General features: G+C 41.3%; 1 protein-coding gene across 3 annotated transcripts; it reads left to right on the top strand.

The window, feature by feature from the left end:
* The first annotated feature begins 1152 nt into the window (after positions 1-1152).
* LOC310776002 (integrin alpha-M-like) lies at positions 1153-15752 on the top strand. Of its 3 annotated transcripts, none has more exons than XM_083636139.1 (21): positions 1153-1210; positions 1477-1600; positions 2138-2292; positions 2418-2570; positions 2692-2898; positions 3021-3154; positions 5478-5623; positions 5733-5890; positions 6117-6242; positions 6908-6981; positions 7441-7588; positions 7706-7813; positions 7941-8020; positions 9155-9244; positions 9357-9426; positions 9516-9614; positions 10983-11063; positions 11477-11587; positions 11716-11829; positions 11912-12022; positions 15285-15752. In XM_083636139.1, the coding sequence occupies exons 1-21, from the start codon at positions 1163-1165 to the stop codon at positions 15384-15386; spliced, it is 2439 nt and encodes an 812-aa protein (XP_083492265.1). In that variant the 5' UTR covers positions 1153-1162; the 3' UTR covers positions 15387-15752. The 3 variants fall into 3 exon arrangements, with proteins under 3 accessions (XP_083492265.1, XP_083492264.1, XP_083492266.1); XM_083636138.1 differs by having other exon boundaries at positions 2671-2898; XM_083636140.1 differs by lacking the exon at positions 9155-9244 and having other exon boundaries at positions 2671-2898.
* Positions 15753-15896: the final 144 nt, after the last annotated feature.

Below are 15896 nucleotides of genomic sequence, written 5' to 3'. Positions count from 1 at the left end.
ATTGGTAATACAGTACCTGGCAGGAAAAGATAACGTCTTGGCAGATGCCCTGTCTCGTATGCCAGTAGGGGAGCCTAGCTGAGCATTCCTTCTTCCAGTTTTTGGTTTAGTTTGTACACTCACCTGTTTTTCTTCCTGAGAGGAAGAGGATCATTTTGATATCTCTGATTTGATTTATGCAGCAGATATTACAAAATTGTATAGATAAGTTTACTTATAAATAAAAGAGGAGATGAGAGGAGGAAAATATACAAAAAAATATATAAAATATGGTGTGGGTGTTACTTTATTTTCTATATGTTTTCTTTTATGGGGGGAGACGGTGTTACGATCGAGCATTATAGCAGTAGGTAGGTGGTTCCTTTAGAATAAGTGTAGTGGTGAGAGGGATAGACTGACGTCACACAAAGGGGTGGAGTGTTGTTTTGATTCATCAAGTCAATAGGTGGCACCTGGAGCGGGCGGAGACGGTAGCGTTTGGAGTTGCGAGCACACCGCGACGAGCGAGGACGCGGACTCTTGCAACAACAGAGACTTTTTTCCAACAACCGACATGGACCACGGATGATACACCTTTTCCCCAAACCCCTGAACTTCCATACTGAGAGCGGGCTGGCCGAGTTGACAGACGACGCAGCTGAACAGGGCTCGTCTGATCAGGCACGAGCTGGTCGCAGCAACGCCGTGAACAACATCAGGAACCTTCTTCTTCTTCTGCACTCTTCACTTTTACTGTGGCTTTCCTGCATTCTTGGAACCCTGACTGCCACCTGTTGGCTAACTCTTGTAACAGAGGGCAGCATTTGTATTAATAAAATAAATGCATTTGTTTATTTTAATTATGGATCATAATACAATGCAATTCCAAATGCACTTTATGTTAAAAGTAGCCACACAGTGAGAAAAAATAAAGTGAGAAAAAATAAATCATGTATTGGGGAAAAAAAGTGATGCATCGATTTAAGATGCATCGATAATCGTTTTATAATCGAATCATAGCCCTCTGAATCGTAATCGAATCGAATCGTGAAGCCAGTGAAGATTCACAGGCCTAGTGAAATGCATGGCTCGTTATGGACACAGAGTGTTACATTAAGAAATCATTACTGTCTTCATTCATTTTGCTATCACAGGATCTCAATCTAGTGGCGACTCGCTGAAAATGGAAATGGCTCAGGAGGGATTCAGTGCAGTTTATGTGCCTGATGGGGTAATCAACACACACACACACACACACACACACACACACACACACACAAACGCTCACGCCTTTGTTGCTGAAAAAGAGACCAATAATACAGAATGTAACGGACGTATTTCTCTGTATATATTTACTTCTTTACTCATTTCTCTGGATTTTCTTCATGGTGAACGCACAATTGTACTTCAACTTCATCATGAAATAGCTTAGAACTTTATGGAAATATGGAACAAAATGGATCAGGAAAGATTGTTCAATAAAGATTGTCTACTTAGGGGGGAATTCAGATGGCTACTGTTGGTGCCTTCGGATGGAAGGGGGGCTACCAGGTATACTCCAGCAGAAGCCAGAGAACCGCCACCCCTGAGGCTGATTATATGCAGCACGACAGTTATCTAGGTAAGAACATTAATACCAAACTATGAATTTAATGCACAACTTGGAAACAAGAAAAAGGCAACATGAGATGGATGGCGCATATGAGAGAGCTTTGCGGAAGGGATTAGTTAAATGAGGAATATTGCCTTGTATTTCAGGTCCTGTTTTGGATGGACAGTCTATGGTGGCATAACAGCAATAGGCCTATTTCACAGGAGCCATTTTGTGTCTAAAAGGCAGGGTAAACACAGGTGCAACCCAAACATTAATGGGGGCCAAAGCACTGGAACATCTAAATGGATTTGGAAGTTGGAAACCTTCATTAATGTTTCGGTTGCACCTGTGTTCAACCTGCATTTTAGGCACAACATGGATGCTGTAAAAAAGGTCAATAGTTCAGTAGCTGGCCTGCAAACATATTCACTGTTTGCTGAACATAAAACATTTTTTCTCCATAGAAACAGACAATGTTCTATCAATGCATGAATGCAAGATACAGGATTTGATGCTAAACAAATCCAAATACATCCTGGCCTCATCTGTGCTCTTTTATCCTAGGTTACTCCATGGCAATTGCCAAAACACAGAATGGCATTGTAACAATTGCAGGCGCACCAAGATACAATCACAGAGGGATAGTAATCGCTCTCTCGACAACTACTAGACAAATGAGTGACCCCTCTAAATGGAAGGAACAAATGATTGACCCTGAGGTTTGTGCTCAAACAATTGGATTGCTATTCTTAGAAGGCAATGTAAAGCAGAACAATATTTTCTTAAATGGAAACATTTCTTCTTCTTTATATTGGTTTATATGGATGATTTATGGCTCATACAGTTTCAGATTGGTGCATATTTTGGGGCCGAGGTTTGTGCCATGGATGTGGACCATGACCCTAACCAGTACACTGACGTAATCCTCATATCTGCTCCTATGTTCATGGACACAGATAGAGAGGGAAGGGTTTACATCTGCAGCATAACTGTTTCGGTAAATTGTGGTTTTATTTTGTGCATTTAAATCCATCTCCATTTGCTATTGGGCGTGACGTTTAAAACATTAATTCTCATCTCTCCCCCCCCTCCCCCAGACACACACACACACACACCAGAACGTTGACTGTCGATTCGAAGCTCCACTAATACTCAAAGGGGATGCAGTTGGAAAAGGAAGGTTTGGGTCGTCTCTTGCCCCACTGCCTGACCTTAACAGTGATGGATTCAATGATTTGGCTGTTGGGGCACCTTTGGAGAATGATGGTCAAGGAAGCATTTATATATTCAATGGTGGAAGAGGAACAATCGACCCTACATCACAGGTGTGTGAGAATCAAAGCTACAGCAGCTACGAAACTGAAGCTATTTTCATAGCTATGAAAATACAACCCAGAGATTACAATTTTGATCACGTAAATGAAAATATTCTCCCCAATTTACATAGAGAATTGCTGGCTCTGAAGTCCAGTCAGGACTGCAGTTCTTTGGCCTGTCGATCAGTCAGTCTTCTTTTGATCTTAGTGGAGACGGGCTTCCTGATTTGGCAGTGGGCTCAAAGGGCAAAGTGCTCTTACTCAGGTAACTGTGTTATTGTTGTACTCCCTTATATAATGTGTATTGTATTTTTTTAAATCACTTTCTATGAGATTGTAAGCATAGCAGTTTTGTGAGTTCCACGATTTGAAGTGGAATACAGCTGAAGCAGGGCTCTAGCTTCAGGACCTCACGTCATCCCAGGGATGATAAAAATACAGTCGGCGAGGATATAAATTAATTTGGGGACGGATTTGGGACGGAAGTTGAAAAAATAAAGAAAACGCCTATGTTACAATGAATAGCGATGAAAATGAAGCTGATGCACATTTTGTGTAGCACACACAGTACTTATGATAACACACACACACACATACACACACCACACACACACACACACACACACACACACCACAGGCGCACCAAGTGTTGCCAACTTGGCGACATTATCACGAGACCTAACGACTTTTCAGACCACCCTGGTGACTTTATTTCTCAAAAGTGACTAGCGAAAAATCTGGTGACTTTTTCTGACCATGGAAATCAATGTTAATGTTTTGAATCCCAAAGCATTTGGCAACAAATTGGTTTGGCTGATGCTGGTTTTCTCTACTTGTCTAATCCAGAGAGGTCACAGTGCTTCCCACACGCAGCATCTCCGCTGAGCAGGGGCAGTAGAATAGGGTCCACTCCCCATCATACTACAGGGTTCCTACTAGGGGTGCTTAAAAAAATCGATTCTTGAAAGGATCGCGATTCTTAATGCCACGATTCCTGGATGGACTCCCAACTCCCAAGAATCGATTCTTCGTCGTATTGCAGGCAGCAATGTCTAATTTTTAATGCTGTGGTTGTCTTTTCGAGTTGGACGTGAAGGCAACAACACTGCATGGAACCAATGATGTCCGTTGAAAAAAAGCATGTGATCCACTCATCAGCGGAAGAGCGGAAGGGTTCTGCCGCTCTGTAAACAAGCCAACTACGTGTTAGCTAGCTGGCATGAAGACTCACATAAACAGATGGAATTAAAATGTGTCAGATATGGTTTTGTACATGGGAGACAAAGCTACAGTTGCAGCAGACAATAGTTCTACAGTAGCTAGCGTCAGCTGGCTGGCATGAATGAGATCGCTAGTTAGCATTTTACTGTTGATGGGTAGCATTAGCGATGTTGTCATTAGCAGCTAGTAAGCTGCTCACACATGCAGCATATGTGACAACACAGTCGTGAAAGCAGCCAGCTAGCTGCTCGCAATCTTCAAAAATACTTGACTATCTGATTATGCATGCTGTCTGGTAGACCATCTATAATTTAGCAGCTATCTGAATATGCGGCTATGGTTTCAACAATCTTTGCTCCCTTTATCAAACTAATAGCAGCTAACGTTACCTGGATATACTCAACAACACCCAGTGTCTAACGTTTATTAGTCTTTGGTCAGTGATTTTACTGGATGCAGCTAGGGCAAACACTATTGTCTCTGATGCTGCAGGTGTTTATTCAGAACACTGTCATCTGCTTGCCTTACTATGTTACACTGTGGGATATGTCCACCAAATCAGCATTATGATAATAATAATAAAATAAACTATTTGTATAGCACCTTTCTTAAAATGTTACAAAGTGCTTGTACATCAGAATAAGCACACCAAAGACCAAAGGTATAATAAGGCAAGACAATTATAAACAAGCACAGAATAATTAAAATAGCTTGTATCAATACAGTTACAACCTTACAGTAAGGGTGCTTTCTCACTGGCGCCCCGGTACCGTTCCCGAGCACACTTGTCCCCAAATTGACCCCAGTTTCTGAACACTTGCGAGTGTGAACGTTGTGTTCCGTTCCGTTCCGTTCCGTTCTGCACCCGCAACAGGGAACTGTGACAGGATCCACTTGAAAAGGTGGTCTGGGGAGGGCTTTGGCGTGCCCGGGCACGGAACACTTGCCAGTGTGAAAGCCAACTGTTCCGAACCTCATAGACACCAATCGGGCGAGATAAGGGCACATCTTCCAGTAACAATACCATCATATTATAGGCTATTCTTTGGCTGAAACTTTAGCTCAGACAAACATGAGCCCACAAAGACAGTCTTCCATCTCTACATTAGACACAGACACAGAGTAGTCTCTTGTATTGTTACTAACTTTAGGACATATTATTGTTAACAAATACTAACTGGATGGTATCAGGCAGTTAGAAGAAGATACACCAGTTCTCAATTTGAGTGGTATCCCTCTTATTTTATCGTACCATAAAAAGACTAATCAAGTGCTTACTGTACTATTCAACTATAAGAATTACAAAGCAAAGGAAATTATTCATATATTTGGCTAAAGTTTGCTTCCTCTGTTCTGCCCACTTCCAGATCACAGCCTATAGTAATGGTAAAAGCACAAGTGTCATTCAACCCAACCAGAATTCCTCTTCATAACGATGAGGACTGCTCAAATCCCTTGAGGAACACAGCTAAAATCTGCTTTACCATGACGCCACACTCACAAGTACAGACAGGTTTGTGACCTTCCTTACTTTTTATAAACAAATTTTATAAACCATTCTCTCTCTACTTGAATACTTATGTATGACGTTAACCCTTTAATGAAACTTTAATCTGTTCCAGCTCAAGCAAAGATTAATTATACTTTCACACTGGATTTCACCCGCAAGCCCCCAAACCACCGAGCTTCAATGGACATCGATCGGAAACGAGAGGAGACCAAATCTTTTACTCTTGACCTCCAACGACAACGATGCTTTAAGCATAAATTCTTCATTGAGGTGTGTTGTTTATATGGCAGTTTGATTCTGTTGGGTTTTGAATAACATTACATGAACCTAGTAGTTCAGTATGAACTACAGCAACAACAGGACCCTTGGGACGGCTGGGTGACCTGCTGTCCAGAGCCTGTCCCAATAGTAACAGTAATGTCACATTACTGAAAAATCTCAGTTTTGTTCTGTACAGCGCTGATCGTTTTTTCATCACAGTGCTTTCTTGTTACAGGCTTGTCCAGATGATGCTCTCAATGAACTTTCTAATGAGCTTAGATTCACCTTTGAGGGTATACCTTCTGTGGAGAAGCTCAAGCCAAGTCTTGCCCAGCAGGCTCAGACCAAAACCAACCATCCTGTAAGTTTTCTTTTATGAGTGATTTCCTTTATTTATTTGTTTTAATTATTTGCTAACAGCTCTGGTATGTGGATGATCTTTACTGAGTCTTAGTTCATAAACTGAATTTTTAATTAATATAAAATAAGGAGCTTTCTGTTACATTGCATGTCATCAGAAGGCCATCATATTTTATGTCCTGGCTGTGTTACATTACATACATACATATTTACAACTTTATCATAAATATTTTACAAGTTTTGTGGAATTAAGAAAACAACTTGTTTTTTTAATTAAAGGTTGTGTGGTTTACACTATTTAGTGAGTTATTGATGAGTTTCACAGCCCCTAGTGTCAAAATGCGTACTGATGAGACAATGTAAACTTAGTTTGAAGTCAACTAACTTCAGTATTTTCCAGTGCAAACAGAATGGCCAGAAGTATTTTTAAACAAACTTTAATGCAAGACAAGAACCCCACCTCCGAATGAGCACCTCTCCACTTTGATCACACATTTTTAAGCCAAGCAGCGTTCCTTTTTTTCTACTTTAAACTTTAATGTAAATTCCATTTATGTATGACAGTTAAGTAGGCAGTTTTATCATTTATCATGTCATTGTTGGCTGTTTATTGTTTGCTACAAACCGTTTGTATTCACATGGTTGACTTCATCCCCTCTACCACAGTTAGGGTTTGAGATCAACTGTGGCGCTGATGGCAAATGTGTTGATTTGCTCAAAGTGGATTTCAACTTCACCAGGTGAGAGGGTTGGGCTGTGTAGAGCAAGGATGATACATTGTAGCTCTGTGTTCTGACATTTAAACAATGACACTGATAAGCCTGATGGGTGCACTGTGATTGTTTCATTCTGATGAAACTTGGTAACATGATTAATTTGGGACAAAACATCACACTGATTGGCTCAATTGTATTTTCTTTTTAATCTCAGACACCACTGGTCCAATTTTGATCAAACTTGCAGTGATGATGCATTTTGTCACTATGCTCTGGCATAGAAAAAGTACAAGTGGTATTGCTACTGTATAACTAAAGGGCAAACTTTTGAACTTGGATAGGCCATAACTGCTAAATCTAATCTTGATGAACATGGAGAGATGATGCATTTTGTTATGGATTGGCACAAGGTGTGCCAGCCTTTTTTGTGTGTGTGGAGGGGTGACATGTTTCAGTCGTCTCTTTTCTCATATCATCTGTCAGATCTTCAGTGGTTAAAGTGGGCATTGATGAATTGTTGAACGTCACCGTGTCAGTGGAGAACACAGAGGAAAACTCTTACAACAGTCGCGTCATTCTCACATACCCAGCTGAGCTCTCGTACAGGAAGTTCACAGCATTATCACTGCAGGTAACGTATATATATATATCAGTTTCAGGGTCATCTTCCCTGATTCATCATTCATGGTGATGTGAACATCATGCAGTGTTTCTGGTTGACATTTTTGTTTTCTTCATTTTCATAAAGGGAAGAGTTGGAAGAGTCGAATGCAACTCTGTAGACAGTGAAGACGGTTTAACACGGGGAAAGACTGACTGCACCATTGACAAGCCTATTTTCAAAAGCAACACCAAGGTTCGTCCTTTGTGGCCAAGCCTTTCTTCAGGTCTCACACTGCTGCAGTGACCGTTAACCAACACAGGAGGCGCTGTGATTACAAGACAGAATTTTGAGTCAACAAATATCATCCGTTTCATTCTAGGCCCTCTTCATCGTCTCCTATGGGATAGACAGCAACAGTCAACTTGACAGGAAGATTCATATTACTGCAAATGCCACCAGGTACTATTCATCTGGAAATCTTAAACACTACAAACTGTGTGTGTGTGTGTGTGTGTGTGTGTGTGTGTGTGTGTGTGTGTGTGTGTGTGTGTGTGTGTGTGTGTGTGTGTGTGTGTGTGTGTGTGTGTGTGTGTGTGTGTGTGTTTCTTAACACATTCACTGCCAGCCATTTTTCAATACTGTAGTTAGCTTCTGCCAAGGTTTTTTTTTTAGGATTCTGGCTCATCTTTCAAGAGCCGAGGATTCGTTTCTGTTAGGATTTTGTGAACACACAATATCTCAAAAGAACTAATAGAATGTGTGCTTTCTCTGTCTAAAAGAGTTAGTTTGTAGAGTTAGTAGTTATGTAAGCATTAGCAGTTGAATACAGCATGGTTTCAGCATCAGAAAATTTATTCTGAGATAAACGGCTTTTTGTGAAATTCGATAGAACAGTCACTTTAACCATTCATTTTTGGCATCAGTAAGACGTCAGACATCTAAACAATAGTTTTGAACAGTAATTTCCTCCATAACAGCAGGAAACCCCTCTCTGCTTCAAACTCCTCCCTCTGTGGGCGTTCTCCTCCGCCCTCCTTGGCTCTGCAGCGGGTCTGTCACAAACGAGTTGCTGCTGCCTGGCTGCTGCCTGGCAGTCTGGATGGGGCTCGCTGGATGGGGCTCGCTCGTTTCTTGGCATTTCGGTTGAGAGCTCTGATGAAGCTCTTGCGATTCTGCGCTTATTTATGCTGCGTGTTTCAAAGTGTGCACCCAGTCTATTCTTGGAACCCCCCACCGTTGCCACCGCTGTGCGTCGGTGCGAAAGCGAAAGCGTTTTTGCCATCCATTTTACAGTATGAGAACGGCTTCCTCGCGCTTTTCCCTGAAGTTTTGGCTTGCCTCTTCCTACTCTGGAGAGACATGTCGCCACTCAGTGGGTCGGTAAAATAGATTATACACATTCAATACCTCCAATATTTGTATAAAAGACGTAAAAGGGTTGGATCCACGTCCCACCGTAAAAAAAAAAAAAAAAAATTTAAGCCGAGATATCTCGTCTTTGGCAGTCAACCGTTGGATTATGTAAGCCGAGATATCTCGTCAATGGCAGTGAACGTGTTAACATACATTAAATTAATTCCTCATCTATTTTAGCGGAAATGAGCACTCCCAAGAAAGTGAACTTTACAAAATGAAAGAAATCGCTGTGAAGTACAGCATTTTTGCTTCAATTTCAATTGAAAGGTTTGTGTTTTTCCTATTCTATTTTAGAAACATATACGATGGATCATTTATTTTAGAACTTTAAAATTAAACTGTGTTACATAATAAAATATCACTTAATTTTTCTTTTCAGTTCACTCAGCTACACCAATTTCAGTTTTGGAAATAATAATTTGCAGAAACCAGTCGAACATTCAATCAAGGTAAAATATCTTATAGAATGATTTTAAGCTTCATTGACCCTGGGGGTTATTACAGACTAATCTGCCCTTTGTCCTCCCTCTCCTGTCAGGTGTTAAATGTTTTGAGAGCGCTCAATATGACTGTGGTGTTCAAGGTGCCAGTGAAGCTTGGTGACAAAGACATCTGGGCAGATCCTAGAAGTATCCAGGTGACATATGTGGAAGCTCAAAGCTGCTGAAACTTACATGTCTCTGTGGCTATATTGTTCATGCAGTTATAGTTATGAGTGTTTAAAGGACAAGGCTGGTGTTTTTCAATGCATTCAGATTGATTAATGCTTACCGCCAACAAATCCTATGAAAATGACAAAAATCTGTGCCTTAAGATAACTCTTGTTATCTTGTGTGGATTTACTACCGTTATGCTTATCGTCGCTGTCGGGCCAGGACCTCGAATGTCACTTTTTTCACTTTTTTATTTTTTGTCATGAATCAATGCCATTGGTCACCCTTCACGTCTCTGTGTGGTTTTTAACAAATGCAACCAATGGAAAAGCATTAAAACGAGCTTGTGAGTAAATCTCGTAACGCCATTCGCCCTCAATCTGTCAGTCAAACCTCGAAATTCCCCCCCTACCTCCGTGTGTACCCCCCCACGCAGGACAATAAACCCGGAAAAGACACACGGCAGACGCGCTGTGTATTTCTCATATCGTTTTGACTAATCCTGGCTTCCTCTGACGTTAATATATCAATCAAATGTTTTCCAGTTATTCCTAGGCTGCAAACCTGTTTTAACATGCAAATCGGAGTGCTTTCTGACGAGAATAAAGTAACGTTAACGTTACGTTATGTCAGACTATTTCTCACCCCATGCGAAAGCCCCCATTCGGCCATGAGAGCGAGGAGGGCTGCTGCTGCTGCTACGCGCGCCCCCGCGGCCTGGAGCTTGGGGGCTCGTGCATGAGTATGCGACTCTCTCCCGCTTGACTGGCCGTGAGAAAGCGCTTCCAAGTCGGACTCATAATATAAACAACATCATTTGAGCTTATCCAGGTAAGATATTTATAAAGTAATGACACATTCAGCGGGAAACTAACTATAATTAAGACATGTGCCAACTTGGACGACATTTGGTCCAGTAGTTTAAGAGCAAACAGGTTTTTTTTACTTCCTGAAAAGTGTCTGTTTTGGAGATTCGAGGTCCTGGAACGACAGCAGCGTTATGGAACATTGTATGAATGCAGTAACAGATCAATTCCGTGTTTGTTTGGTCGCGTCCAGCTCACATCAGCCCCAGTGGAAGCAGGCAGTTAGCTCCTGGCTCATGCTAACGTTAGTATCCACTTCCCCTTAGCCAACGCAACCAAAGACGCCACAATAACGTCCGCTAATTCGTCCATAATCCTTCCCGGCCGTCCTCGTCCTGGGGCTGATCTGGCCGATAAATTGTCCAGATTGCCGTTTTCAAGTGACTTCTATAACTGAATGACTCCGGTGACTGAGGTGAAACGTCCTCTCGTCATGGGTTCACATCATATTCTCAGTTGGGCTAACATGAAACCGCTCTATTTCAGATTCAAGGCTGCCAAAGATACAAAGATGAGGAACCTACTGTCCCAGATTTTGTGGATCAGCTAAAGAAAAATCAGACCGTGGTAAATATTTTTCATATGCAATGTTCCCTAGAAAAATGGCAACAGGCTATAGTTAGAAATGTCCATTATGGCATTTAGTAAGTGTTGTACCTGTAGCTGCTTGTAGATATGCAGGCATATTTCTTAAAACTATTCACTTACATTACACTGCATGTGCGTCCTGGTGCCTCACCTGGTAGCACGCGTACCACTGAGGCTACGTCCTTCAGGTGGCTGACGCAGGTTCAAATCTGACCCAAGGTCCTTTGCTGCATGTTCATCCCCTCTCTCTCCCCACCTTTCCTGTCTGCCTACTGTCCTGTCTAATAAAGGCAAAATGCCCCAAAAATACTCCCCAAAAAAATACATTACATTGTCTTAGAGTTTTCTTTGCTTTCAGTAATAAATATATTCCCTCTCTTAATCATCCATAGGACTGCTCTGTAGCCAGGTGCTCAGTGTTCAAATGCAATAAGTTCATGGGGAAAGATGACCGCGACATTTACAATATCTCTGCCAATCTTAGTTCTGGATGGATAGAACAGGTAAGTAACGTGTATTCTATCTGTAATATTGAACACATTGATTCATGATATTTTATGTTAAATCTGCAGAGCTAAAGCTCAAATGAAACGAGTGCTCATCCTACTCCCTCTTTGTGTCAAACCCATAGATTGGAGTTATGTCTGCCAAATTCCTCCTGATCAGCACAGCCACTCTGGAGTACGACAGAGACCAGTACATCTTCTTTTCAACAGGGTCCCAAAATAACCCCCCTGTCAGAAGGGTAATTACACATTTGTTTAACTTATAAGTGTTTAAAAGACTGAATGTGATTTTTGATCCAAATGTCACTCCCAACTTCTTAGATTGAGGCACAGGTAGAAGTGTATACTGAAACAGACCTCACCAAAGAGATTATTGGAGCATGCCTGGGAGGGCTGGTTCTGCTGGCTTTGATCACTGCTGGCTTATATAAGGTAACACACTGTGGATAATATTTCAGGTTATTACACTGCTTTTCTGAATACTCTATTCTGATTGGCCAATGAAGGCTTCTGGGGTCTGTTATTGGATGTCCAGCTTTCTATGAGCATTTGTTCTTTGGTTTGTTTGAAATGCGTTTTGCATCGCAGTGTGTGGGGGAATTATGGTATACACTTTCAGTATCTATGCGTTAGGGCTGCCGTCGACTAGGGATGGGCATTTCTAGCAAAAACACTATTCGAAATTCGCTGGCCAAATTCGAATTTAATTCGAAATTCGAAAATAAAAATAAAAAATGTAATTTTTTTTTTTTTTTTTTTTGTGAGTGAAATGTTGCATTGTCTCCCCTTATTCTAAGTCTACGGCTTTATTAATTAATATAAAAAGCTTCTGCTGTGGATTTTTAGCTCAAACAAGCATTGCACCACTGAAGTAAAGAACATGTTACATGACATTGACATTTTCGAAAATAAAAAACAGTTTTGACAATCATGAGTGGTTCATTAAATATTTAGTAGGCTCAGGTCTGAGTGCCAAAGGGGTGCCAAAGTCACCCCCTCTCCCTCTTCATGGGATTTCATCCGCCATTCATTTTTCCATAAACCTTGCTTAAAATGCTTATAAAAATTGTTTTACTTGCTCAAACCAAGCGATTTGACTATACTTAGAATCAGGGGAGACAATGCAACATTTCACAAAAAAAAAAAAAAAAAAAGTTTTTTTTTTTTTTTTTTTTTTTTTTCCGAATTTCGAATTTCAATAATAAAAGTCGACCTTGATAATAACAACGATTATTCGAAAATTCGAAATTCGATGCCCATCCCTACCGTCGACCAAAGATTTTCTTAGTCGACTAAGTCATTAGTTCAAGCAATTCATCGATTACCGTAAATTCCGGACTATAAGACGCACCGGTGTATAAGCCGCGGGACCAAAATTGACTATTTTTTTCTTCTATAAGCCGCACCGGTCTATAAGCCGCGGGTGTTTTGATGTTTAATTACCATATGAAAGGGTTCGTGCACAGAGAGGAATGTCGGGAAAGCGATGGCTGTTTGGGGAAGCTCCCATTTATTAACATTTCAACAAAACAAAACAAAAGTCAGGTCACTAATCCCCAGACAAAATCACACAACAATAGGCTATATGTGCAGCAAACCTGTAACCAGAGAAGTCAAGTCACTAATGCTCGTCTTCCTCTTCTTCCTGCGTACTGAAACCACCAAAGTCCTCATCTTCAGTGTCGGAAACGAACAGGTTCAGGGTGGCTTCGTCAACCACTCTCCTCTCTCCTTCATTGTCACTCAAAACCAACAAACTCCTCTTCATCTATAGCTGTGTTTCCATTACAGTTTTTCGCAAAAGAATTGCGATATTTCTACAACTTCGACAATGTACAATTGCGACTTGTAGGCGTTTCCATTGAAGTTGCGTTTGAGTGATTCCCCGTTGCAGCAGCTGCCACAGTGATTACGCACGGGGATCTGCCCCATATCCCGTCCCCTGCATGCTCAAATCCAACCAATGGTCAATGGAAATCCCAACATGAAGTTACAATGCATATAAACGAGCCTGATTATCAATTCAAAAGAAAATGAGTCGCAAAATGTTGCTGGCTGCGTGAATGCAGTCAGCGCGACAGGCAGAGGAAAAAAGGTAGCCTAATAGCCTACAACTGGTCCGATTTAGAGATGGAGGGGGGAAAAGGCTGATTTGGTTCTATAATTGCACCTGAAACGTGTGCAATGTATTAGCCTACTCACAGTCACTGTATTCACTTCAGACAGCACCACCGCACCAGTGTGTGCTTTTCATCCTCTCATCTCGCCGCTGTGCCAAATGCGCGCACACAGGCAGCCTGCTGTCACCATGGACCGATTTCTGCCATTAAACATTATCTAATTTGCCCGGCTACGCTTTTGCACAACACTCGTCTTTCTGCTAGGTAGCGTTGCTTCAAAGTTTTCCACTTGCTGCGGAGGTTTTGACACGGCTATCGAACCTTACTTACCAAACTTATTTTCCGCTCCTTTTCCAAGGGATAATATGGGTCACATGACGTGCAAATGCGAAAAATGTGTTTCCATTACACTTTTGCGATAAACTGCTATATCGACACGTCTGAAAAACCACCTCATGATCATCTACTGCTCGTTCTCATGCTGTCGAGAACGAGCAAAGCTTTTTTTTGGTGAAAGAATCCTCCAGGGCGCTTCTTGTTAACAGTCCGAGTGAGTGGCAGGTCGAACGTCAAAGGCACTTCATCCATATTTATGATCTGCTCCGGTTCGATGGAATATTCCTTGATCTTCCTTTGTGTGAATTCGCCGAAGTTTGTGATTTTCTCCTGGTAGTCGGGGGAGGGAGTTGATGGGCTTGTGGCCGTTTGCTTACCGTAATTACCATATGTAAGTGGTCATGCACAGAGGGGATTGTCGGGAAAGAGATGGCTGTTTGAGGAAGCGCCCATTTACCGTATTACCGTAACATTTCAACAAAACAACATAACACAACACCACCGTTGTTTATTTTTACAGTGCACACAGTGTCCGCGGTGTGGTGAAAAGAGGGCAAGAGAGGAAATTAAAACAGAAGTGGATTTATAGTTAGAAAGAGTGCTAAAAAAGAGAGATTTTTTTTTTTTTTTTTTTTTTTTCTGAAAAAATCCATAGATAAGACGCACCGTTATATAAGCCGCAGGGGCCAAAAAACGGGAAAAAAGCCGCGGCTTATAGTCCGGAATTTACGGTAGTTGATTCTTTGCACGTCCTTGGTTCCCCAGCAATACACCCGCTAAGTGTGAAGTAGATCGGACAAATGGGTTGTCAAGATATGCTCCATACACACGAGGACAAGGACACACACACACACACCTTGCTTTGTAGTTTGATGGCATCAAAATCTCACTCCAGTCAGGTACCCAAAGTTGGCAACCCTGGTATAACAACTTTTTAACGACAAGGCACAGCTCCCGAATGGAGTTGGTGGGTTTTCTTCCCGCGACTAAAACCGACTAATGGAATCTTGGTCGACAGAGACTCTTCTCATTGATGAATAGACTAATAGGGGGCAGCACTACTATGAAATAAATACTGTGTGCGTGTGTACACCAGGCAGTACGTAAAGTCAAACAAGCAGTAGTCAAGAATACTATGAATTTATTTATAACGTTTTTATTTATTGGGCAGCTAATTCTGTATTGATGTGTTTGTGATTACTTTTCTCTCCATGTAACGGTGTGTTTCCTACTCTCAGGCTGGGTTTTTCAAGAGTCACTACAAGCAGATGATTGAGAATGATGCAGGGGCTGCAGGAGAAGCACAAGGTCCTGGGGATGCACCACCAGCAGAACAATGAACACAAGGACAGATCACATCCCACAGACACCTGCCATTTCCATATACTGTACTATACTCACACAGCTAGCATGCTGATTACAGCAGTAACCATAACGTTATAATGACCTTACAAAGAAACTCGATCCATACTCAAGCACAAACAGCATGAACATCACAACATACAACATCACAGTGCGGTTTATATCTTTTCTTTTTTCTTTTTACCATTTGCGTTAAGTTACTTCCTGTTGATAACTTTTCATCTGAATGTCCACTCAATGAAATGGAAAATGTTTAGCACCATGGCATTTTACTGGAGTTTATGTTGAAAAAACATTACGTGCCTCGTGCCAACATTTTCAATTCAATGTAGGCTACTGAAAAGGTCAAGTGTACTAACATGGTAGGAGCAGTGAGGAGCATGTGGCTTTACTGGCTTAAGAAAACAAAAGTTTGCTGAAATCAATTTTTTATTGTTATTGTATGCAAATTGCTATTTTTATTTGATTTTAAATAGTTACAAATGATG

Source organism: Poromitra crassiceps, assembly GCF_964638095.1.
Source record: "Poromitra crassiceps genome assembly, chromosome: 4".
Taxonomy (NCBI): Eukaryota; Metazoa; Chordata; class Actinopteri; order Beryciformes; family Melamphaidae; genus Poromitra; species Poromitra crassiceps.
The sequence above is the reverse complement of the archived record's forward strand: the minus strand, read 5'-3'. Positions and strand labels throughout refer to the sequence as shown.